Source organism: Ptychodera flava, chromosome 8, assembly GCF_041260155.1.
Source record: "Ptychodera flava strain L36383 chromosome 8, AS_Pfla_20210202, whole genome shotgun sequence".
Classification (NCBI taxonomy): Eukaryota; Metazoa; Hemichordata; class Enteropneusta; family Ptychoderidae; genus Ptychodera; species Ptychodera flava.
The window spans coordinates 8,175,271-8,201,167 of NC_091935.1; the positions used below are offsets into that span (position 1 = coordinate 8,175,271).

Below are 25,897 nucleotides of genomic sequence, written 5' to 3' on the forward strand. Positions count from 1 at the left end.
CACAGATGAACATTTATTTAAAATGGTTAGAATTCTAAACTGACATAAATCTGGTATGTTTGATTCACTGAGAAGTGTCTCTTGATCATCAAAAGGCTACCATCTCTTCTGAAAGAATTGTGCCAGTACATAGTATTTCAACTTTGAAGGCAAACATCTTGTACATACCGGGGGTATGAGTGATGAAGGAATACTTGAAATTTTCGTATCAGATATTTGCAATCACTTTGACCAAGACAATACCTTGCTAAAATCCACAGAATTTTACTTGATATGAAAAATTGGATCTATAATCCCTGGCTCATGATCATTTAAATAGTTGATTTTAAACTTCAGAATGAAAATGCTCAGTCTGAAATACTTACGATAACTTTGCTAGTCATACGGTTATTTATTTCAAACATTATTTAGAAATAACTGTGACTGACATAATGCTGTGTCAGGTTACCATGAAGGGCAGATTTATACCGATGCCACTAGCACTGTAGTTTAGCAGTACTCTACTCAACTAGTAAAACAATATCCCAAGACTCAGTAATGCTCACGAGTTTGTTCCGTAAGTTAACTCCTTGCACCAGCATGGTTTTGCCCAAAACCAGTTGTTATCATTGATGAGTGTGGACCTGTTTACTTGGAATGGGGTGAATAGGTTAAAACTAAGCATGTCAACAAGGTTTCCATAAAACATTTATAGGTATTCTACCTACACGTAGGCCATATCGTAGAGAGGGACTATATGTCTGTGATAGTACATGGGGTAAAACTTACCCGCCATAATTGCATATCTATTCTCAAAGCTACTGTTAGCTATGTCTCTCTCAGTGGCAGAGAAATTCTCGCCATCGATGGGTTCATAGCTTGACACTGTCTCTGTCCTAACAGTTATCACTTCTTTGCTCACATGCTCGTCTGGGTTTATGGAGTGATTCCCGTGATTCAGCAATGGATGCTGATTCTGAAGCTGGTGAGACGTTGAGGTCATGACCTCAGGTTCCCTGGATTCCAGTTCCTTGGGGAACATCTGTTGGGCAATGTTGTTGATGTCAGCCAGGGTGTCCACATCGTCAATGTCAGCAGACATTCTTGGTGTTTCCATGGTTACTATTGATGTGGTCTCCCTGGTGACCACATTATTGGACCTGGTGGTTGATACAGAGGCATTTTCCAGGCTAACTGCAGGTGGATTTATCCTGATGTCATGTTCTCCAATGCCGATAGAGCTGTGTTTGACTTGTTCCGTTAGCACTGACACTGATAAAGTTGGTACACTCGCTGACGTGGCAACGGACTTGGTGACAATTTCCTCACTTCCAACGCCAACAGTACTGGTGGTCATGACATCAGTTTCTGTGGCCGATGATATTAACTGTACTGGCCTACTTCCAACACCTACCTCTGTCGTAGCAACAGCATCTGTCACACTTCCCGTTGAAGTCCTCTCAACTGATTTATCCCCTACACCAACAGTGGCTGTAGTTACTACATCAGTGGCAGTGCCTTTTGTTGTCGAGGTTACAGCGTTTCCTCCCACACCAGAGTCTGCCGTGGGCACTTTCTCTGTTTCAGTTGTTGATGTCCTTACAGGGACTTTATAGGCATCCGTTGATGCATTTGCGACTTGCACTTTCTCTGTGGAGACACTGACAGATTGAGTTTCTGCTTGAACAGACTCTGTACCTACATTTGCTGTGTTCACATATCCGTCTCCCACCCCTGAGCTAATGTGTATGATTGGTTCAGTGCCTGAGCCAACATTCCTGAGTACAACTTGCTCTGTTCCGGTGGCAGTTGACGCCATGGTTACCTGCTCTGTTTCCATGGCAACAGTCCTTGTGTCCATCTCGGTCAATGAAGAAACTGTTCCAGTGGAGACATTACCCTCACCGGTACCTGTACTCTCCATTTGAATCTTGTCTGTTTCTATAGCAACAGACACAGCACTTACAGCCTCTGTACTTAGCGATACATCAAAGTGTCTAACGTCTCTGTCACCAATGGCAACAGTTTCATATTGGTTCATGGAGACCTCAGGGTCAACTGCAGCATCAACTGTAACGAGATTGTCACAATGATCACAGACGCGGTCGTCGATGGTGCAATCCCCGACTGCTTGATTCACGAAGTTGAACATCTGGCATTTATCACATATGATATCATCCACACTCCCGACGCCAACACCTATGTGCCGCCGAGGTATTTTGTCGCAAATGTTACAAACAGCATCAGTGATCTTACGATCACCGACCGCTTTGTTGACACAATTCATCATGGCACACTTGTAGCAGAGGATATCGTGAACACTACACGATCCACATCCTACTGTCCTGCATGGCTTGGTGGATTTGCCTTCCTTGCAGTCCGGACACAGAGTGTCCTCAATGGTGCAGTTTGAGACACCAATGGTCCTACTCTTCATGTTGGTACACCTATCACAGATAGTGTCCTTGACACTGCACACTCCCACGGCAACTGTTCTGGATTTTTTGTTACCACAAATATCACAAACAACGTCACTCGTTTTCCCGTCACCAACGGCGACATCGCATAATTCCTTCTTGTCTGCTTGTTCATCATTAAATGTCTGCTGAACCATCTCAGCTTCAGCTGCAATAACTTCCGGTTCAATGCTGGAGTCTCCCACTCCGACCGATATTCCTTGCATATTAAGGCACATGGTATCGTCTCCCGTAGCAACATCCTGATATTCCTTGGAAACAGTGTTGTTTCCCTGATCATGCGTCTCCCTGACAGCAGTATTTGTCGTTGCATCACATCCAAGATATTCAGTTTCCATGGCAACATCATGACTGTATGACTCGTAATTTGTGCCCGTCTCCTGAGTGACTTTATGAGGCGTGTTTGTGGCAATGCTCATTCTTATCCATTCAGTTTCCACGCCCTTTTCAAAAGAAGGTTTACTGATATTCGCTACCACTGCCTTGTCCTTCACCACTTTCTGCATAGTGTTACAACTTACATCACTCGTATTTTTCTCTGTCAGTGTCGCCATCGACTTACGAACAAGCGGCACCGTATTCACTGACTTCACAGCAGTCGGCAATGGCTCAGGATTGTTCCCAGAATCCACAAAATTCACTTGCTCTTTTCCGACGCCAATATCCTTTGTTGCCTTTTTGTTTCCTGCACGCCACTCATCTGCACTTATTGTATTAATTCCTACATGTCGCATAGGTCGTGGGGGCTTTCTGATCTGGCGTATCTCCACTTGCTTGGGGGCCAAGTCAGTGTTAACAGCTTTGGCACACCGAAGTATGTAATCTGTGTTTACGGCAGAGTCTGCTAACTGTTTCTTTTCTGACAGATCAGACTTGGTCAGTTCAGTGTTAAGACCCACAGTTTGATGTTCTATTTTATCTGTTAGGGAGGCTTTACTCTTACGCACTGGAGGTGGGGTGTTGGTTGCCATGTTAGCAGTGGTGATAGACATATCAATTGCTTTGTCTTTCACAACTTTAGGTTTGGTGTTCACCCCGACAGAGATCTGTTTTGCCTTCAACTCTGGAATAGCCGCCTCAACACCGACAGAAGTCATCTGCCTCTGTACTTTGAGAATTTCCCGGACATCCGCGTCGCCCACTCCAAGTGTCCTGCTTTGTTTCCCCCTGCACTTCTCGCATTCAACTTTATTGACGTTGATGAAACCGACCCCCGTGTCGCACGTCTCCTTGGCGTAAAATGGGGCATTCAGCTGCCGCCTCTGGAAGAACTTCAGATCCCTGGTTGGAGACGATGAGTTGCTGTTAGACACGACCACGCGTTCTGACGACAGGCTGGTCTGATACTGCCTTTGAATGACTTCGGTCTCTGGGACGTTGTTATTTGCATTGAAAGTTGTGGTAACCTGGACTCCTACAGATCGGTTGTCCTTGCGTTTGTCAGCTATAATAATGTCTGCCTGAGTAGCTGCGGTTTTTAATGACGCTTTACGATTCGGGTCCTTCGGCAGGGACCCATCCACAGAAACCTCCTGTGGTTTATTCATGTGGAGCGAACTAATGTACTTGACTTCTCCGTTGGGACGAGAGCTGTTGACATCAGCATCCCCAACACCAACAGATCGTTGTTTGTTTTTGCGAGACTTGAGCTGCATTGTGAGGAGGCGTTTCTCTTCTTTAAGTACATTGATTTTGACTTGTAAGATTGGTATGTTTTTCACTTGTTCTTCCAGTTCCTTCAGTCGTTGCAAACTGAGAGCCATCTGCTCCCGGATAAGGACAGACTGGATTGGCTCATGAAAGATGAGGGAGTTGATGTTCCGGAAGGCGCCGGACTGTCTGACGCTCCGTACCGGGATGTGTTGAGGAAGGACCCGATGTTGGAAGCAATTTGTTGGGAGGTGATTCCATTCAACGCTTGCAGTGTTTGAATCGGTGAGAACTGACTTGAGCTGCTTGAAGACAGAGAACTCGGAGAATCACTCCTTGTATGGCTGAGGGTTAAACTGAGTGGTGAAATTGTTGTTGTTGAGGACCCTGCCGGATTTGACATCGAGGAGCTGAATGCCGGCAGCATTCCTCCCAGTGGTACATTCGGGAGACTCTGCTTGCGTTGACCTGTCACATTGTCGAAGAGGAACCTAGTTTCCGAATCCACATCACTCAGAGCATCATCTGGAGGAAAAACCGGAAGACTTTGAGTTTCAGATGCAGAATCAAAGTCCTGGCGATAGTAGAAATCTCTAGGGCCCTGCCCTAGGTTGTCGTCTGCGTTCTGATTGTTGAATTTCTGCAGCTGATTAGCAATGTGACTGTATGCCAGGGCAAAGGTTTCATCATCTGTTCCGGAGTAGATATCAGATCCTGAATCTGAGGAGGAGTACAGCCTGGATCTGCCGATTCCTGGCAGAGATGACGACCTCACGGGCACTGCCGGGGGTATACTAGATTTGGTTGATGGTGACGGGCTCTGAGTACGACGTGTTCTTGCACGAGACCTTCGGAAAGATTTCAGTTTCGACAGATTCGCTCCGCTCTTGATGTTCTCGCAGAACTTGAGGAAATCAAGGTCGATGTGGTAGCCATATGGGCAGCAGTCACACCTCTCAGTGTTTGGAGGTGCTGTCACAGTCTGGGAGTTGGTGGAGGTGGTGGCGGCCATGGTATGATTTCCATGCTTTCTTGGTATGTGTCTTCCAACTTCTGTAAATATCAATTTAAAACAACAAAGTAAGACAGTGCAACAGTAGGTTTTCATACAATGATATGAACTCTATGTACAACTTCACATTAGAATGGTTATCAATTGTGAAATGGTACAAGCAGTCAAAATTTACTTCTTCTTTATATCCTTTTGGTTTCCCCTATTGTCCACACAGATGTGACTAGAAGTTCTGTAAATGTTGATTTCATTCCCGTCTGTCTCTCTGTCTCTTTGTCTGTCCCTCAGTCCATCTATCTATCTTCAAACCTACCTACCTACCTACCTACCTACCTACCTATTCATCTACCTATCTATCTACCTATCTATCTATCTATCTATCTATCTATCTAGCTAGCTAGCTAGCTAGCTAGCATCTACTTAACACATTTTTATAGCACGGTATTAGCCCCCTAATATCCAACTATACTACTATACAACTACTACTATACTCAGTAGGGCTTTGAGTGATAAGGAGAATGAAAATGCAGTTTGAAAGATGTAAATTTATAAGCGTCTTTTAAAAGTATTGACACTGAGAGAGATGTTGCTATATTTTCATTGAGATGACAACAATTAAAATTAAAGTGTCCTATTTCTATACTGAAGCAAAGCACAACTTCTGGCCTCAAGTAGATGGTTGTTTGGGTTGGCTCTGTCTGGTCTTGCTATAACATAAACCCATAATGGACATGGACCAAAGGTAACTTATGAGAAAACAACTCCCCTTCACTAAAATGTGGTCCTAGTGAAGTACTGGGTTATGAATGCGTTAGAAGATTATATTCTATTTTTGCATAAAAAATTGTAACTATATGAAATTTAATGTCTTACATGTTTCCACTGATCTTTGAACTTCATTATACATAACGAGGTCAAATGTCATGGTCTTACACTGCCCCTTCCCTAAATAGGACTGACTGGGATGATTACTGCTAGTATATTATCATTTATAATTGAGTAGAGATAATCAAAACGCTGACAACATTCCTGAAAATCCGTACCTCTCTGTGTCAAAAGTCGCACTTTGGCAACAAGACTATGATGAAGTGATACTAAGTTTGTTAATTAGCAAGCGGTTACGAACTTACATTTAGTGATAAACAAGATAATTCATTAACAAGAAATCCTCTAAAACAGTAAACATTACAATTCACATGCATTGCCTGTACCGAAATTTGCTCAATCTTCTGCCGATCATTTCAAGATATATCTTCAAATGATCGGCAGAGGATTGAGCAAATTTCGGTACAGGCAATGCATTTGAATTGTTGTGGAAGGGAATTCACGGATTGGAAATGAGCATCACAAGTAATTTGCAATGGTTGATGTGATAAAAGAAATTCCATCAGGAAATTACTTCTGGGATGATCTGAGAGGATTTGGAAGAAATGGTTTTATCAAGATATATAGGGTGAATCAACGTTTCTTCATCCTTACAACTTATATACTTTTTATGATTTGATTTCAAACCATTTTACTGACTCTAAACTGTTGCTTGGAAGAATTCAAACAATAGTTTGTCACCTTCTGTACACTAACTGAAATGTTTCAGGGAAAAAAAGGATATTTCACTAGTTTATTTGTAAGTTTACCTTACACAAATAAGCCAACAGGATTATGCTTTAAAGATGCAGATATATTCATCAACACCCCATTATCACTGAGAGCTGTCAAAATTATTTTTCTGCAGGTTTCTACTCATAGTATGTGACTTGCAATTAGTGCCATGCATTGTACTACGGCAAAAATTATCCTTCTGGCATTGCGTGGACACTGGAACCTATGAAAGGTTGTCTTCATGATCAAAATCTATTTTCTTTGGGTGCATGGCTGACTTTGGAATAAGTTGAGTCTCCTGAATACATGATGACCTTCTACATTACCATAGTGTGATTTGAATGAAAGCCTGACTAAACTGTAATATCTGTTATCATGTTAGGAAAATTAATATTGGTATGCACAGAGTTAGTCAGTGAACAAAAATCCACCTCTTTCTGAATAAACTGGCCTAACTAATATTCAACAAAGCCCTCTGTCATGGATAAAAACCATCCAAGCAGGAGGGGTGGAAACCACAATGCTGAGGGGTTTATATCTTCTACATTTACCTGGAGATAAATGTCTTCGATGGTGACCACCATCAGAGTGGTCTGTCCTATCTGCCATACTTGCTGACTACTGTGAGAGAGCAGCGGATGAAGCCATGCATAATTGATTTTCGCTATCAGCTAGTGAATGCTTGCTGGGCTCGAGCAATCCTTTTCAATTCTGAAATCAGAGAAGAAACACAGAAACGTATAAGTCAAAAAGTCAACCATTATAGATATATTGCTATAATTAGATATAGTTTACTGATATGTCACCTGTGCTGTGATTGCATGTTTGAATAGCTACATTTGATGACACAGGTCTAACTATGTTTGGATACTCTTGCAGAGTCAATCAAAACCACGTGTTTATGAAATCCTGCGGCACACAGTCCATGTAGCCGACAATGAGATGCAAATGATATGCGGTCAAGGTCTCCTCAACTAACTTTCAGCTGGTTCTTCACTTTCTACTATTTTTATATTATTTTTTACAAAGGCACAGACTTATTCTACCTGCAACTTAAAACTGATAGTGATTTTGTAGCTCATTCTTTACTATTTTTCATAGTTTTTGGTAGCCGGTAACAGACACTTCGTGTTCGTGTCGGCTACATGGACGATCTGCCAATCCTGCGGTCCTTTGACAGTTTGTGACTCATGTATCTTGAGAGGTACACAGGAAAGGAAGAAGACAAGACAGAATTTGCAACAAATCATAAAAAGTTACAACATTTTTCACAAATGAAATCAATATCACCGGTCTCAAGACACGGGACAAAATGGAAATGCTCTCTTGCAAAATCAAACAGATATATTCAAAACAGGCAATAAAATTAGCAATTTCTTGAGTTCAAGAAATGTACAATGGTCTCACAGGGCTTAAAAAAGAAACACATTATACTTATTATGATTGAGGTCATGAAAGTTCAACAATGTGGATATGTGCTGACTGATTAGTATGTATAAAAGTTGTCCATCAGGACTGACAAAAAAAAGTGAAACAAGACAAGATACAAAGTCAGGGAGCTCACCAAATTTCTAGAGAAATCAGACTGGAGAAATACACACTTCAAGGAACAGACATATGCTGGACATGAATGAAACCAACAAGTGAGCTAATGGTAGGGAAGTGATATATGGATTCATCCATATAAGGGGCTTGCTGATTGGTTGATTCAACTCAGTATGGGTGGGCAGTGAGGTTTAGTTGGTATGTGTGGGTGTGTGTGGCTGTTTGTACTGAGCAGATAATACCAGTAAGACATACAATGTGCTTATTCTATGTGTCATCGGCTGAGTCTTTGTACAAATATTCAGGAATGGACATAAACAAGGCATTTATCCTCCAGGAATTGTAGTGAAGTTGAAAATATCACTGATTATAGGAGTCTGTCAGTGTCAGACTAAACTTTAATGATGCGGTATTGTTTATCGACAAGATGTGTATTTCAATGTCTAGCAGATGTCACAGTTCCTCTGACGTGCTGTGAAGTGCTATACGCCCCATATGCTTGGTGTTGACACGACAAATTAAACAGTGTATCTGATCACAGGTGTTGCAACTTACATTTGTATGAAGAGATAAATTTACGTCATATTTAAACACAGGGAAATAAGCAAAATCTCTACAACCTTCCAGACAAGAGTTATCATTCAGTATTGAACTGTTGACTCAACAAAAGTCAAGTAAGTCACAATGAAAGGCATTGTGAGAATGAAAGGCATTGTGGAGTGTGAAGAAATCTGGATAAATAGCCCTCATAAAAGGGGGGCTTAATCAGCATTCTGGAAGTAAACATTGATGATATGTTTTGACAACATTTGGTCTTGAAGTGGGGGACCTTGCCTGTAGATCACTCAAAAAATTGAAAAATGACGTCAAGGGTTTGGACACTTTTCACTTCAGTATAAATTAATACAAAAACTCAACAATACATGCCTCTTTTGAGGTTGCTATGAAACGAAGTCCATTTGCCTCATAAGACTTCATCCAATAGCAAACTGTGTTACATCACTTGAGAAATATGTGGTACCCATTAACAGCCATTCAACAGTCATTCTCCTTCATCACTTCATAGAATCTTTTTATCTGATAAAATATTTCAATCAAAGGGTTGAGAAAAACAAAAATGTAAACTTGATGTAAACTGAGCATAGAGGTACTACAATATATTCTCACAAAGGTCACCATAACAATGTTGGTCATGAAATTGAAATACCAAAACACTACCAATGTTGCAAAGTCTGCGTCTTTCAGATTCTTGTTACATTTCAGGCATGTTTTGCCGATGATTTCAAAGAAGTGTTTTGACAGTCAACAACTGAGGCATAATTACAGTACCAGAAGGAATTTGTAACACATGTATCAGAAAGGAGGCAGTATATTTCACAGTATGCCAATATTGATCTATATCGCCTATGCCTTGGATCTGTCTCATGCCTATAAGCATACATACATGTACTACCCCAGCAAGACACCTGGTTTTGTCAGTGTTTAATTAAATGTCACTTATACAGTGTGTATTGAGATACTTTTCAAGCCTTTTGTGTGAAGAATATTTCCTTCACCTTGATCTCAACCGATCTGAGAAGTCAACATAATACCACTTCCTGTATAGTGAGAGGATGTGAAACTATTTTGTACAACTGTGAAAAGGCATTTGAACAAAACAATCACCCTAAACAAGTTTATGGTATTTTTTAGAGTTTTTTACCTTGGAAGTCCGGAATAGCCCCCAATAAAAGAGTTTGTCCTGAAAATTGAGCACGTGCTGTATTCACCGCTGAGGTGATGGGAGCAACTTTCAAGCTGACATACATCTTAGTTGAACCTCTATTACTGCATAAACTATGGCACAGCCACTACACACTTTACAAAGCCATCCATCTCAATATTACCAGCCAATAAATGACAAAAATATCAGATACGATAACAGATATGTGCTTGGATACCAGGACAAAACCCAGTAAATCCTAGCAAGTGTCAACTGATAACGCAGTCTGATTAAGTTCAATGGTGCAGCTGCTTTGAATATAGGACTTAAAAACCAGAGTCCAAGAAGTAGTCTACAGTAAGTTATCTTCTTGAGGATCGTTTCTCAAGTGTATTCACCGCACTTCAACAATAAACATCACTGGAGTACTTGTAAATGTCATGACATTAGACCTAGTTCGGTTATTTAGCAGGCCATTAAAAAATCATGTTGAAGTTCATTATTAACTCAACATTGAGAAACTTCAAAGCGTTCATTTTCTTACACGGTATTTGAAAAGTGGAGATCTACATGTATGCTAATGCCAGTATAGCGTTCACATCGTCTCAAGGATTCTAAAAATGCGTACAAACATATCAAACAGAATACTGGCTCTTATCATGCCTAGGGCTCAATGTCAATGTTAATCTACATGCAATTACATTACTGTTACTGTAAACTTTTTTCCCATTCAAAAGTTACACTGGCCAGTGCTTTCCAGACATTAATTAAAGATGTCACGCAGGCAGGGACTTGCCAAAGCAGAGATCATTATCAAGGCTAATTAGGGGGATAGACCGCAATCAGACAGAGAAGTGACTTTTGTTTGTCTGATGTCAACTTGAACTTCAAGACTGTCATCCAGGAAGATCCCCCTCACAGCACAATAACAACCTTTGAAGAATGCTCATTAGGGATGCTTAACAAATGCATGTGAAATACCACATTAGGTATGTCAACCAGAGACTGCAGGTACAATGAGTTGCTACCCCTGAAATGTCATTGCCCTACCCTCAATTGTACGGACAAAAGCGCTAAAATAACATCAACAGTAGGTCTTCCTGTGCTCCATTAGTCATCCTGATAAGGTCAGTCTCACTGATAGATAAATCTTTTGCTTTTTAACCCCCTCTATACCAGTATAACTGGTTTAGCCCTATTGTTTTCTATTGTTGTTGGACCTTTCTGTAAAGAAGCATGTGGGTGAAAAAGTATGGGCATATGGTTCGTTAACTTTTTCAAATAAATGACTTTCAGTCTTTTCTAGTTCAAGCAAGCTGATGAGTTCAGCTCTGCTACATGTAAGCTCTCTATTTTCACCAGCCTTGTAGTTTTTAATGCAATGTATTCCTGCCATATTTGTCATGAAAAGCTGAATGGAAAAAAAACCTTCAATCTGAGACTGAAACTGGACCCTAAATGAACACTTGAAAACTGTTCCACTCATCTGTTGGCAAGTTACCCTCCCTACTTCTCTACTTTCAGTGCCAACATGCTCCCATGAACAGAACCAAGACGTACCACTCTGGAAATTCAAAGACCTATGATTTGACCGCAACGTCTTGGCTCTCAACCCTGCTATTGTTATTACCCACACACTCACGACAAAGAGGGTCTTTTTTGTCATGGGAAGGTGCAGAGCACTTATTCTACAAAGAGGTTTTCCTCCTACCTTTTCATCAGTATAGTTTGGTCCAACCGTGTTTGCTTTCAACAAAGTGGTTTGATTTATCTGCTGAAAATGGGGAGTGGCAGGCTCCTATACCTGTTAAGTCTCTCTGGGCAAAGGGCTTCAAAAACATTTGAGTATTGAAAACTTTAATTTCAACTGTTCTTAGAAGTCCACCGTCGTAATGTTACAACTTTGATGGCAATCTTGTGACTGAAAATCATAGATTGTGTAACTTTGAACCTGGAGAAATCTTACACCGGCACTGACACCAGTGAACACAAATCTATACCCTGTGGAAATTGCCCCTTGATTCAGAATGGAAAATCTTTTCACTGGATTGTGCATGTGAGCCAATAGTCAGGTGGCCTTGGCAATCTGAGACTTACCTTTTTCCTGTATTGTAAACTTGACATAAACCACTAAAATCTTTTTGTTGACACGAGAAAACAGCCCCGGACACAATTTCACTGCATGCTGCAACACACTGTTGGCATCACATTCTGTTCACACTGCAAGGATATATCAAATGCATGGGACAGCCACTGACCTCAGAAACCAAACACCCTGACGTACCAACACGACTGACAGCTCTATTCTAGCAACCTGTAGTCCAGTGTAATGCTGATATGCTTCCCTTTGACCTGGGCTTTTTTTAATCAGGCACCGGAATCTAATCAGGCAGAAACAGTGAAGAAAAAGACCCTTAATTGAAGATAGCCCGCAGCCATCCAGGGTGATTGTGTGGACCAATGTCAAAGCCAATTGACCAAAGTGCGACCAGACCACAACGTGGGAGAAGTTCATTGTCATTAACAAACCACTGATCGATATTGATTGTATCTGAAACAGTAAGGTACACAGCTACGTCCAAAACGTCAATTATGTAGGGTAGAAAGCCAATTTACACAGAATACTGGTCAAAGCTATCAGCTGACTGCAGACTTATCTCCACATCAGAAACACCTGGCATCAGAATGAGAAAGACGTCTCTGCTACTTTAATTGGTATTCTGAGAAGAAACTTTCAAAACCTGGGTCAGACCATCTGTTGATGTTAATTGCTCAGCACATGAACTGCATACCATCCGTCCAACATCATTGATTATTTCACATCATATGTATGCTCTTACATTACAAAGTCAACCAGAAAAAAACATTCCTGCCATATATATGTACTCTATCCTAAAAGATACATATCACGTAGAGAAATTTCAACTTCTTCAAGTAAATCCTTTCTCTCCATCTCAATACTTTTTATACTTGTTGGATGAATGGCTGCACTTTGTCATCCACAAGGGTTGTAAAAGTAACAAGATGAGGCAGTCGTACAACCAAGAATACTGTAAGAAACTCAGAAATCTATCAGTGCAACAAGTGTATCCCTTTAGCATTCTCACGTTGGTTTATTAACTGTATGGCAACAAAATGAAGGTTAGGGGCACAGTCCCAGGTAAATGCAGCTGTGTGGTTCCGCATCCATGCTCTCAAAGCACTGATTGGTGGAAAGTGTAGCTCAGTTCTGGCCAACTTCTGTGATGGCCATGTACTGGTGGAAACACGCTAACTGTTTAATATGATACACTTGAAGAGAACTGTGAAATTCTCTTCAGACCAACTTCCCTATAGCTAGATGACCTGTGTCAGGCCAACCAGATTGGCAAGTCTACGGATGCAGCAAAGAAATTTCATCTATGACCCTTTGATCCTTGTTTTCACTATACCAATGAAACAACACCATCAAAACAATTAGATTGTTCCAAAAGCTTCATTGTACCATACCTGGGGGGATGTCGGTCTTTGTTACAAGTGATGGGTTGTACACGACAATGGATATCCATTCCACATTGAAGACATTTATTTGAATCCTTGAAGCCAAGAACCCAGCACATGTAAGAATGGAGATCTGGTCTTTTCAAGCAGGGACTTTCACATACTTCATCTGAAATTAGCCGTGATGCCAATGCAGTGACTTCAAATCTATAATAAAGGTGTACCAATGGCGTACTTGACACTACCAGCGGTCTTAGGCTTCATTGCCCCGACTTCTTGTTTTTTTAAAGTTGCAAATTGCACCAATTGATCCAGGGTATTTTTTGGATGGATGCCAAAACAACGTGACACAGATCAGAGTGAGTTTGTATCGGCTTCCAATCACTGTATACTAAACAGTGATGGAAGAACCGTATGACATTATCCAGAGCCTTGGTTGGCTTCATAAACTGACCAAGAAAATTTAATATTCTTTTGCCAAAGGAAGGAATAGATAAATAAAACACTGCTGAACTTAAAAGATAAATTATTTAGTTTTGTCAAAAAAAACTTGTGCAGGGTACAAGTTTAAGTAACCTGCGCACTGTCTCAAGGGCAACATTGTCTATTTTTTTACGTGCTGTGTTGTAGCTTTGGAGAAGATATGACACAATATTTCACCTGCAGAAACATCACTATGGCACTGGAATTCCATGGTGTTTGCTCCTAGTAACAGTCTCGTTAAGATCCTCACAAAATTCCACTTACACTGGGCAGAAACTCTTTCACATACTTTGCTGCGATTTACAAACAAAACTATGCAATTATTGGCAACGTGCATATTTGGAAGGAACTTCCACATACTATCCAAAAATACCAGCATTATTTTATCGCAGTGTCTTCCCCACTGGTCTCTTCTGCACTGCTTGGGAAAAAAGAGTTAGAAAATTCTTGTTGATAAATTCTGTTCTTGAAATCATTGACTGTCTGATAATTTTCGAAAAGTTACGTACGGTTGAATTTTGAACACCTATTTATGATTCCAAAATACGATTGTCATACGGAATCAAATTAGAAGTTATACCGCGATGTTAGCTCATTTTTCACAATAAGAAAGTAAAACTGCATGTCATGTCAGAATTTAATAGCAATCATATTAATCTCAAAAGAATTTGTTTATTAAGTCACATTGACCATTAACATAAGCATATGGTGTTGATCGGAATATTGTAACTTCTAACATTAAGGTCTTGTTGCAAAAGAAATTTATTCTCCTTCACTACGTTTTGTTTCTGACAAACATATAGAAAATTATTTGCTATAAATGCAAATTTCTTTCATTAAGTAGGTTATATCTATTACATCAAAAACCACACAAGGTGCTTAACAGTCAATGGAGATGATATTATGCAATACTATGAGGAATATGATTATATATGAAACATCATAATTGTTTTTTTTGTATTCCAATTGACCACAATCTTGAAGATTGATCTACCAATATACAGCGATGTAATTAATGCAAAACTACACGTCATCAATCAGAAATCAAATAGAGAAACAAACACTGAAACAGTGGTTTATCCAAAGGGGCAGTAAGACTTTACATCATCCATAGACATGTCAGGGGTCAAAACTGTTGAATTCATTTTATCATAAGATGCATCTGAATCTGACACCAATAAAAGACTGAAATAAATGACCAAATTTGTACCTGTCTGAACGATTGATAAACTTCTTTATCAGTAACTAGATTGGGCCTGACTTGACATGAACCACACAGTGTACCACCACACCCATCGTAAATCAAGTTTTGACGACAGCCATGATTTAAATTGCATTTATATCATATTATTTTTGACTCCATATTTCTCTTACCATATTTGCAGTTATATCCGTTCGTTTTTGATTTTTCATTTTCTCTTATAAAAAATTCACACTAAAAGATATGTACACTGCCTGGATCTATTTGGTTGTTCAACACTATGAGACTGACTTTGATTAAATACATATTGCTCTCATTAGCCTTGACCTTATCATTAGTGCTTAGTCTGATGTAATACTTTACATTTTCCATGTGTTTTCAAATTAGATATTATTGCAAAAATGTTCATATTTTGTCGAACATCAAAATGAAAATAAAATAATGTTTAAATAAAAGGCAATACAGAATCAATAATGTTTGATAAACCAATTTTTAGTGTGACCTGGGGACAGAAACATATCAACCCATTTTGTGAAATGACCACCAATCATGTACAAGCAGATGACTGGCTAGTGCTATGGATTTTGTAGCTGGGAGGCATACGTGTGCAACAACATATAGACATGGTTAGTGAGGTAATAATTAGCCAGGTATATGGCATTGATTCACTGACTTGGCCAGTATACATCATCAAGTGATACATAACAGTAAACTTATGGAGTTTTATTCAGGCTTCAACTTGTAGGACTCCCTAGGTGTGATTAAAAAGTGACTTACAATATTCCCTAGCTAGCTGTGATTAAAACCCAATAGCCAGACTCCTTATCTTTGGTAAAACTGCCACGTCATACTGTACTGTGGTTTGATGGCTAACTCATTATGCGTGTGCAAAGACCAAAGCTGCCTTGCATATTATACGGAACTAGCTTTGGCACTTCTTTCCATTAAAAGAGTTGATAAATGCAAACCTCCTTGACAAGGTACATAGCAATGCGTTGTAGCAAAAGACACAAGTGTTCAAATAAACAGTGATATTTTATGATATGACTTTGTTTCTTACTGTAAAATATAAAGACATAATTCACCTAGAACTGTTGATAGTGTTGGAAGCAAGAAACATTAAATGGAATTTGGTAGCCTTGGTGCATATTTATGTTGCAAGGTTGTTCACACCTACGTTCAAACACATTTGATTCCAGTATTTCTTTCTGTACAAAAACTGTCAAACATAGCGGTCTTTTGACGGTATTTTGACACAAATTTCCAGACTCTATGTTCAGCTTCTTTTAATAGAGTATATTACTATGAATTATAGATGTGTAATCTTGTTTTGAAGATTTTCATCCTGTAATCTGATCTGTTTTCACACCAATGTGATACAAATATTAAATGTTTCAAAACAGATATACATAATTCATATATTAATATCTAGCTGTGTGAACACCATGATAGGATTACTAATCACATTTTGGCTGGCACGGTATATTTAATAAATAATACTTTATAAATAAATTAACAGTTTAATAAACCATATCTTCTTGAAACGTGGGCTGACCAGGCTGGATGCATGTGAGCAACTGGAAAAATATCAGCTGTGAATGACGACTTCTGCCACTTGTGAAGCAATATTTTTCTTTTATTTTTGAGCTTTGTGTAAATATTGTTGTTGTGGAATGTAGGTCACTTTTCTATGACTTGCATATTACATGGATAAAGAGGAAACAATTGGAAATGCCATAACTTCCCCTTTTCGAAGTTGGTGTCAGAACTTCCTGAATTCCTGAACAACTAACATTAATTTGAGATAAATACACATCTCCCTTGAAAATGCATTCCTTCACCACACGATGATAACCCTGTTCTTTTGAACTCAATCAATGACACATATAGTATTTCGGGGGGTAAAAAAGAGATAAAAATCTTTCCAACAATGTTGGCATTCATTGATTCCGATATCAAACACTCAATAGCACAATTCCAGTTTTCGGTGATATATTTATGATTATCAAAACTATTTTCATGCATTCCATGATTACCCAATCAACTGGAATATACACCACACTATCAGGGTAATATTAGATATCACTGATGTTTGATGTATGTCTGTTTAGAATATTAGAGACAGTGTTTAAACAATTCCATATAGAAAGTTCTCTATGCTGACTGGTTTATTATTTTACAAGCTTGCAATATAAGCCAGTAACTTTTAAAAGCGATAACGTATGATCAGTTTATCATACAACCCATATCATATAAACTGAATGTATGTTTGTTTGTTTATCCAACAAAACATTCCCTCCAGTAATGTCACATTCAAGCAACAGCGAGGGACAGAATCCACCACCAGCTCACGAAGCACCAACATAGACATTTAGATGGATCTATGAGTGCTGAATGAAGAACATCACCTTGAACTTTGATTGACAGAATTCCTTCTCTGACAGGAAATTTGCTACATCACTGTCATCCATCCGCAAGTAACAGAAGGTGGCAGAAGCTGACTGTCAAACTGTTTGACCTTATGACCTTGAAGCTTGAGGGGCGCACCATCCAGCTGGCACAGCCCTAGTTTTGGCATCCAGACTAAACATGGGACTCTAGGCATAACATGAACAACATATACAAGTCAGGCTTGCACTTATGTAAGAGGTTTATAAATGCTTTTAGTAATACATTTTGAAAGAATGGGTAGAAAGAATATGTCGTAGTAGATTTTGAAAAGCGAGAAAGAAACTCATTAATCACACACACTGGTTCATATCTTACTGGAAATCAATAAGCAAGTTTACAATATCATAAATCTGCAGGGTACTTTTATCATGCCTCTCACAATTGACAAATGCTTTCTGTGGTTTTTGATTTATAATGACGTAGTATGCTGTAAACAACGTTTACAGTACTTCATTTTGTAGCTGCCAACTCTGGCCTCCATTCTGTAATGATTACAAAATCTTTGTGAGAACAATCTCAGGTCACAATAAACAGCATAATCTCCAGGTTATAACCGGATGAGACAAATTCATGTTCAAATATGAAAATACCAACCTAACAATCAGATGGAATTATACCAGAAAATTTTCAACATATGCTGATCACTTGTCAAACCAAAATCTGAAATGTGTGTAGCAAACTCTGTGCCAAGATTCAAGATCCATAAGCTGTAAATTTTAACTTTTTTGTGCTATTTTTTTAATTTTTCAAAAAATACTGTTTCCTGTTCAGCTCCGAAAATCATGTCGAAATGCCGGTGTTCATCCACTATGTGTGTACTGTTCTACGTTGATGTTTACAACAGAATTCTAGTCTAGACAAGAATTTATTTCACAACAATGACATCGCATATTATAAAAGATGTGTTGGACTTTCAAGGTTATCTGTTAATGCATTTCCACAAACTTTTAAGGAGATGAAGAAGAAAATGTTTTCAAAAACAAAAACAATGAAAAGAGTATCACAAATTACAGCTAATAGTACTGTTGTTATTTCAGCACATCAAACACATCAGCGCAATTCACCTGTGAAATTTGATTGCATCAACTTAATTTGTAACTGGAATGTCGGAGACCTTTCAAACCCATTCTGATTTCTTCTTTTTGAGAGGTAATTAGACTCTGTGCTGCTAAATTTGAAAGGTGATGCCGAACAGTCAGGCCGAAGACTCGTCTCATGTTACTTTTGAGTGAGCTCACCGACAGATAACGATGTGATGATTTAATCTGTGAAGATGTCACTCAGCTGGCAATGCTGTGATGATGTAGAGAAATCACTTCACAACACTAAATAGCACCGTAATAATAGAGAGTGTGGCTAGACAGGCAGGCTGGGATTGCGGCTCAAATGTTGAGATATTACATTACACTGCTGCACTGCATATGACATTTCTGCGTTTGTTACTATACATACCAACATCCCATCACATGAATGAAATTGACTAAATTCTGCCGGCAGACAAATTTCGGACAAATTTTGACTTTTGGCATTTGCATATATTGCTGCGACTAGTGTTTAGAACCTTGACGTGATATTTATAGTTTCATTCATAACACCACACCACACCAGTTTATATAAGTAATTTTTGAAAGTCTTGTACAAAATTCCAATAAAACCTCTGTTTTTGCATGATGGGAAAGTGATGTCATTAGAAACATGCCATATCAGAATCTTACAAGGTCAGTGCACATGGTACTGATCAAAAAGAGATTATGCTCAGCTTCTATAAAGAATCAGAAACCCTGAGTGAACCTGTATAATCCCCATGTTGTAAATAAACCATGGTATAAAACCTAGGCTAACATTTTCCATGTCACAAACTCTGAAAAATGGTATCTTTAAAGCATTGTACAGTCATTTTTTCTCAAATCTTGACCTTGGTCAAGTTTCTATTAATGTAAAACTAATGAGGCCCTTGCAGAATTGTAAAATAAAATGGACACAATAAACCTTTAGCAATTATATCTGGCAAATCCAATATGGCTGTGATAGTGCAAAATTTAGTAAATCTTGAGAAAATTCACATAAGAGTCATTGCTTCAGTCCTGTTTTGACTATTGAGTATATACATATACTACATTGGATGCCTAGTGACCTTGCATAACCTCTGGCATTTGAGTATCTTCCATGTTTATTTGGAGAATCTCACACAACAAGACCTCAACTTAAATTTGCTGTGAACGTTATCTAATAACAGTCAACCAGTAGGTATTACATTCATCAACATTCAAGCTATCATATGATATAAAGCATCTCAATTTTTCCACACAAGTATCACTATATTTTTGCCTAAAAATGTAAAACAAATGAGGCCCTTGCAGAAGTGTGAAATGAAATGGACACGTTGAACAAGAATTTGAAAGATAGCACGCGTGGTACATGTATGCTTTATGTCCACAAACTTCCACATAATTGGCTTGCTCAAAACTAAAATTGTATATTTCACACGCATGAAAGAACAATTTCAAACGCTGAATACTAAATCCTTGTGAGAATATTACCAATATGTAAATTATCAATGAAAAATATTATCTGAATGGCAGGATCTTCTGGTCCCAAAATAAACAAATTCCATGAGATGGCCCATGGACATGACATGGATGTCAGATTTTACAATGAGAAAATATGCCATGGCACAACGTGGCTAAAATCAGGAAAAGTTTATACCCTAAAGGGATGTAAGGCTTACATTCTAATTCAGTTTTTGATAGAGTTTGATAAGCTGCATCTAGTACCTGCTATCATGGCTGTTGTCTCTGACACGACCTTATCTTTGTTTGTTACGATTCATCAGGATTGAACCGGATCACGCATTGAAATACATTATCACACCGAACAAAACTTTAAGCATCACTTGGACATTGAAGTTTTAAACAGCAGATAAAACAATAATTGTAGAAACTTTCAAATGTGAAATGACTTGAGGAAACTGTAAGCATCCTGAGGGTGGGAGAGATTGGATATACTGGCTACACGTGTAACAGCATTGCTTTAATATACCACATCTCTGTGTGTGTTTATTGCAAAGACAACATTTCCAAACCTGTTACCTGTGTAAGACTGATAATAGTATTTTCTTCACAAAAATACATCACCTTGACATGTGTTTTTCAGATAAGGCAATTCAAATACACAGACTTCAAAACATACTCTTTGATTAAGTCTTGCTGCTATGGCAACAAAAACACGTCTTCTAAACAAATAATCAGTAACATCAACAGAAACACATAATTTTGCTCCACTTCGTTGTACATGAACCAGCCTGATATATGTAAGATTGATACTGTAACCTTCGTGGTATGGGGTTAAATTATCCCTTTTTCCATGATGGTTTGGCCCAGTACCATTGTTTTCTACTGCATAGCTGGAACTTTAAAGAGTGAAATGGGGGTGGGGTGAGGAGAGGACCAAGCATAAGCCACCATCTTACCTTCAAGGTACAAACAGCTCCGTAGTGACTGCCTGATAAACAACACCACCACCAATACATGCACTGTATCAGTAACAATTACCTCACCAGAGATGTCATGCTCTGTGTCAGATTTTACGACACAATCTTTCCTCAATCTTCCCTATCTCTTGGGTATCCATGGGTGCAAGATACACCTACCCTGTCTGCAGCCCATATCCACTTTGTTTTGTAATATTTATAAACACACTGCCAATGGACACTGGGTTAAAGGTTACTGGAATGCTGACGGTGATACAAAAAGGTATGGAGATTTACTTGAGTTCCAAGCAACTAATTTCATTCGGTTGTTAATATATCTCAAATAAAAATTATTGCTTTGTAGTCCTAAGTCAACAACCTGGCATTGCATAGGGTGTCCATGATGATTAATAATCTAACTCATTACAAGTTCAAATCTGATGTGTTTACATCTTCAAATTATCATATGTGCTTATCAGAGATGATGTCAGAGTTTTTCATGAATATGCAAATCATTTGCTTATCAGAGATGATGTCAGAGTTTCTCATGAATATGCAAATGATGTCAAAGTTCAGATAACATCAAGGTGAATCCTGAATGACATGGCCCACATGGAGGGCAATAAAACGTATGATTGACAGCGACCACTACTAGCAATGAACAGAAAATGTGATCTTTTGAAGGGATTATCAGAAAAAACACTAATGAACATAAAAGCTCAAATTTGAAGCATCTGCTCCCTTACGGAGTAGGCTGAACAGCCTCACTACAATCTTTAATTTATGCATTCTGGGTAGAATTAGCTATCTACCTGTTTCACTTCAAGCACTGACACACAAATCCATACACATAGACCTAACAGCATATGCAACATTGACAGTAGGGACAGACAGTAACCTCATGATTTTTTAAACAGTGATATCACTTCACACAAAGTTTCCTTGAAATTCTGAAAAATGTTTACTTCACATCATTGTCAACTCGGTATTCATTTACTCTTTGGTTGCCACAGATAGGTCCTGAAATCTTGGCCAACTTCCAAGCAAATTTCAACAACTGAAAAGTACATGAAACACACATCAATCATGCCTGATTACTTACATATATGTAATACTCATTAAGTCTACAAATGATTACAATCCAATCCTAGAGATCCCCAAAACAAGCCATGTAGGTTTCGAGTTGACCAACGGCAGTCTTGGCCTTGGCAACAGTCATGGAGGTTGCGCTTGTGACTGTTAAGAGAATCTTTTTACAGTGGCCCGATCTTTAAAAGTTTTACAGGTGTATTTTTTATTATCATTGTCTCATGCCTTTACAGTTTGATATAGCCAGTGTGTAGAAAGTTCACAATAGAGTGGACATTGGAACCATAACACGTGATAATATCTCATGATGACCGCTGAGGTCATGTCTTCTCTGGTCACACTGCAATTGCCACTGAGGTGATATCCCCTGGGGGAGCTGTGTGGGTACAATGGTTTAATTTATAGCCTTGCCACATGAACAGTGTGATACCTGCCCCATGGCACGTCAACACATACTGGACACCCTGCCATGGAGCTGGGGAATATGGCCTTCCACGCCCAAAAATATGTTTGCTTGGCACTTGTGAAGGCACTCTATGGAACCGCTGAATAAATCAAATATAGCGAACAAATTTCAAATAAATGTGACATTCTTCTCATTAACATTCCACATTACAAAAGCCACAACATTGGTAGAGCAGCACCTGTTCTGACAAAAGTTTCTGTGTAGCCTGAATTTCTAAGCTCTGTGGCTCAAACAGAATCCCACCATACACCCTGGCCATCTTTCATGACGTATATAACACTTCGTGATTGATATATATTTCATAAAATAATTTACAATCCAATTGAAAACTTTGCCATGCTATTTAATAATTCATTAGTTACATGTACACATAGCGGTATGTTCAGTGTTGTTGTTACGGGCAGGAAGTTGGTAACCCTAGTTTCAAAGTCCCTTTACCAGGGTTGCTGTCATGTTTTAGGGGGAAAACAGAAATGTTACCAGGGTTCCAAAATCATTCATGTGTGTTCCCACACTCCAGTGAAAACACCAATATTGTCTTCTTGGAGTGGATCAGAAGCAGTCGCTGTTGATTGATACCAAAGCTTGTGAACTCTCAAATAGTCTTCCTGGCATTTCCTTGGGAAAACCAAACTTGGAAAAAAAGGAAGCAGGCGAGATATCCCACTTCTCTTCTCCTGATGGGGGCAAAGGTACAGCATCCCCACCCAGAACTCCTCCTTGTCACACCACCTGCTGTCTGTGTGCAATTTCGTGAAGTACTGCAAATGCAAACACTTGTTGTGCCCTAAAAAACAGGATTGTACCGGCATAAATCATTGGAGTACAGACACTTGAACCACGGATGGCTATAGCAGGGATCACAGCTACAGAATGGAGCCCACAAAGGAGATTCTGTTTTTCTTCAAGAAAATCTAGCTGGTTAGTAAAGGGCTGTCACGACCAACCCCTTCACTATCATGGTTTGGCCCAAGCCCAATGTTGTCGATGATGTTCTGTGGACCTTCATGCAGGGAATTGGGAGTGAACACATACATGGCTGTCTTCTACACTAGATCTACAACACTCTGCGCATACATCAAACAGAAACAGGCAAACACACATTTGCTTATCCCCTTCTAATAATATCATTTGATATTTGTATGAAATTTCCGATGTACTTCATGTCCAGTGAAGTCGTCCAGAAAACACTGATAAATTGTGTGAAATACCTCTGACAAGATACAAGGTCCCAGATGTTTTACACATATCAGAACTGCCGAGGAACAATTTTGGAGGCAAATTTTCAAAGAGCGGCTTTCCTACAAAATGTGTAGTACATGTGAAAATCAAACAAATTTGTTTGTCAAGACTTTGGTCAATCCAGCATGTGGTATTCAATATTTGAATTACAAACTTCGGTCGGTTATTTTTGGTTTCTGTTGGCAAGTCATTGGCTTGCAAAGTCAATATTAATCTTTTTATTTGCTGACAACACTGTTTTGGCCATTTCACAGTGAAATTAATACTTCTAAAAACATTCCATAATTTCCATAGACTGTACGGAAATGCTGTTAAGACTGACAATAAATCTTGTCACACTCATACAATACTTGTTTTTTGTGCCACTTGGCACCACGTTGACCACTTTTTGCCTCAATTTTTTTTTCCAACTTTTTCATCCTTATCAACAAACTTTATAGATGTACAGCATCACTCAGAAATAAACTGAATAATATCAGGTATTTTCACTGAAAAGTGTTTGCAGGACAATGTTCCTAACGATCAATGTCATAATGACATCATCTTGGACTTTGATTTGCGATTGCCTGTGGAAGACCGACAATATTAAACCCAAAACACAGGATTACAGGAGCTTATCGCTGGTCCGAGGTCAAAGGTCACACTGACTGTAAAAAGGGGGGGGCCTTGCACATGTGGGTGCTCATGAACTTGTTCCTTTGGAGTATCTCAACTGTATCAAATACCTTCACATCGGTGACCTATTTTTGGTACATAGGATAAAACCAATGGTTAATTATAAGTGGGCATATCTACCAATATGATAACATACCTCTGAAAATACCTCCACGTTTTACATATTGACTAATACTTCAAAGGTAAAATATTGCAGTTACCAGATATAGCTTGGTTGATGGTTGATGGGTACCAAGTGGGACTGTAAACTGGTGTCCAAGATCAAATGCCAAGATGTTTGTCACTTTGTTCAAGGATGTAGCTATGCAAGATGAGTCTTTCTTCTGAGAAAAGGCATAGAAGAATTAGGTCATGTCCCTCAACGAATACAAGAAATTACCATCAACTGCAAAACCACATTTTTTTTGGAAATTCCATCAAAAATACATACCTACTGTAAATGTCATGTACAAGGGTCTTTTGGAAACTGCCTCTAAATTGATGGCCACAGCACCAGTAAATAACCTCAGAAGTTACCGACAACTGATCTAAACTGAAGGCTGGTGATTGACTATACAAGGTACGGGACAACCCCGTCAGTACCAAGTGGCAAACAATTCTGTTGAATCCCGGTCACTTGAAATCGACGTGGTTACATTGGCAAACAATGGCCACAGTCTGAGTGCCCGAGGATCTCATTGCTCAACGGCCACACAGTACAAGGAAGAAACCAAACTTTCTTTGACATCTGCCAAACCACAGCAAACGTCAAAGAAGCCATGAATACATGACAGATTTGTTTTTGCTTAACTAGCTATTAAGTCTCACCTGAAATCAACTCCTTCGCAATCATATGATGGCGAGATACCTCGAAGCCATTTGACCTTTGACTTCAGAGCCCCCAATAGGCTGAAGTGTTTTCAACAGACGATGATAAATCATAAAACAGAACCCTGGGATGGCCTGTGACAATAACAACTTATGAGATTCTGCTGCTCTCTGGTAGTATTACACCCCTGCGTGGACACTTGGTGACGGCAATGCCGGTCTTAACTTGTAACGTCCAATCCTTCAAAATCACTTCAAACTCAATTGCATCATTTGTTCTTGTTTTCTACGACTTTGTTCTGCCTTCAAAAACTTTTGAAGACTAACTTCCTGTGTACATTGTGAAATCATTGTTGTAAGTCTGCAATTTCACGAGACATTTCAACACACATGGCATTTACTCTCTGCTCTGAGAACTCACTGCAGTGACTCAAACACCGGAAGCCTCAGAATGCACAACTTTTCAGCCTCCAGCATGACATGTCCCTTGGACTTGAATACAAAAATTTAAGATGTCATCCAAAATTATACGGGCAGAAAATTTCCAGATGGGGGGTTGGCGTGTCATTT

The 25,897-nt window shown here is 39.1% G+C and overlaps 1 protein-coding gene across 8 annotated transcripts in view; it reads right to left on the reverse strand.

Moving 5' to 3' along the window:
* LOC139138376 (KN motif and ankyrin repeat domain-containing protein 1-like) overlaps positions 1-25,897 on the reverse strand; it is a 103,062-nt gene that overhangs the window by 10,820 nt on the left and 66,345 nt on the right. For all 8 annotated transcript variants that reach the window (XM_070706738.1, XM_070706730.1, XM_070706734.1 and 5 more), the window contains 2 exons: positions 7,269-7,428; positions 769-5,159 (listed from right to left, as the gene is read on the reverse strand). In XM_070706738.1, the coding sequence (XP_070562839.1) occupies positions 769-4,219 (3,451 nt within the window). In that variant the 5' untranslated portion in view covers positions 4,220-5,159; positions 7,269-7,428. The remainder of the gene's footprint in view (positions 1-768; positions 5,160-7,268; positions 7,429-25,897) is intronic.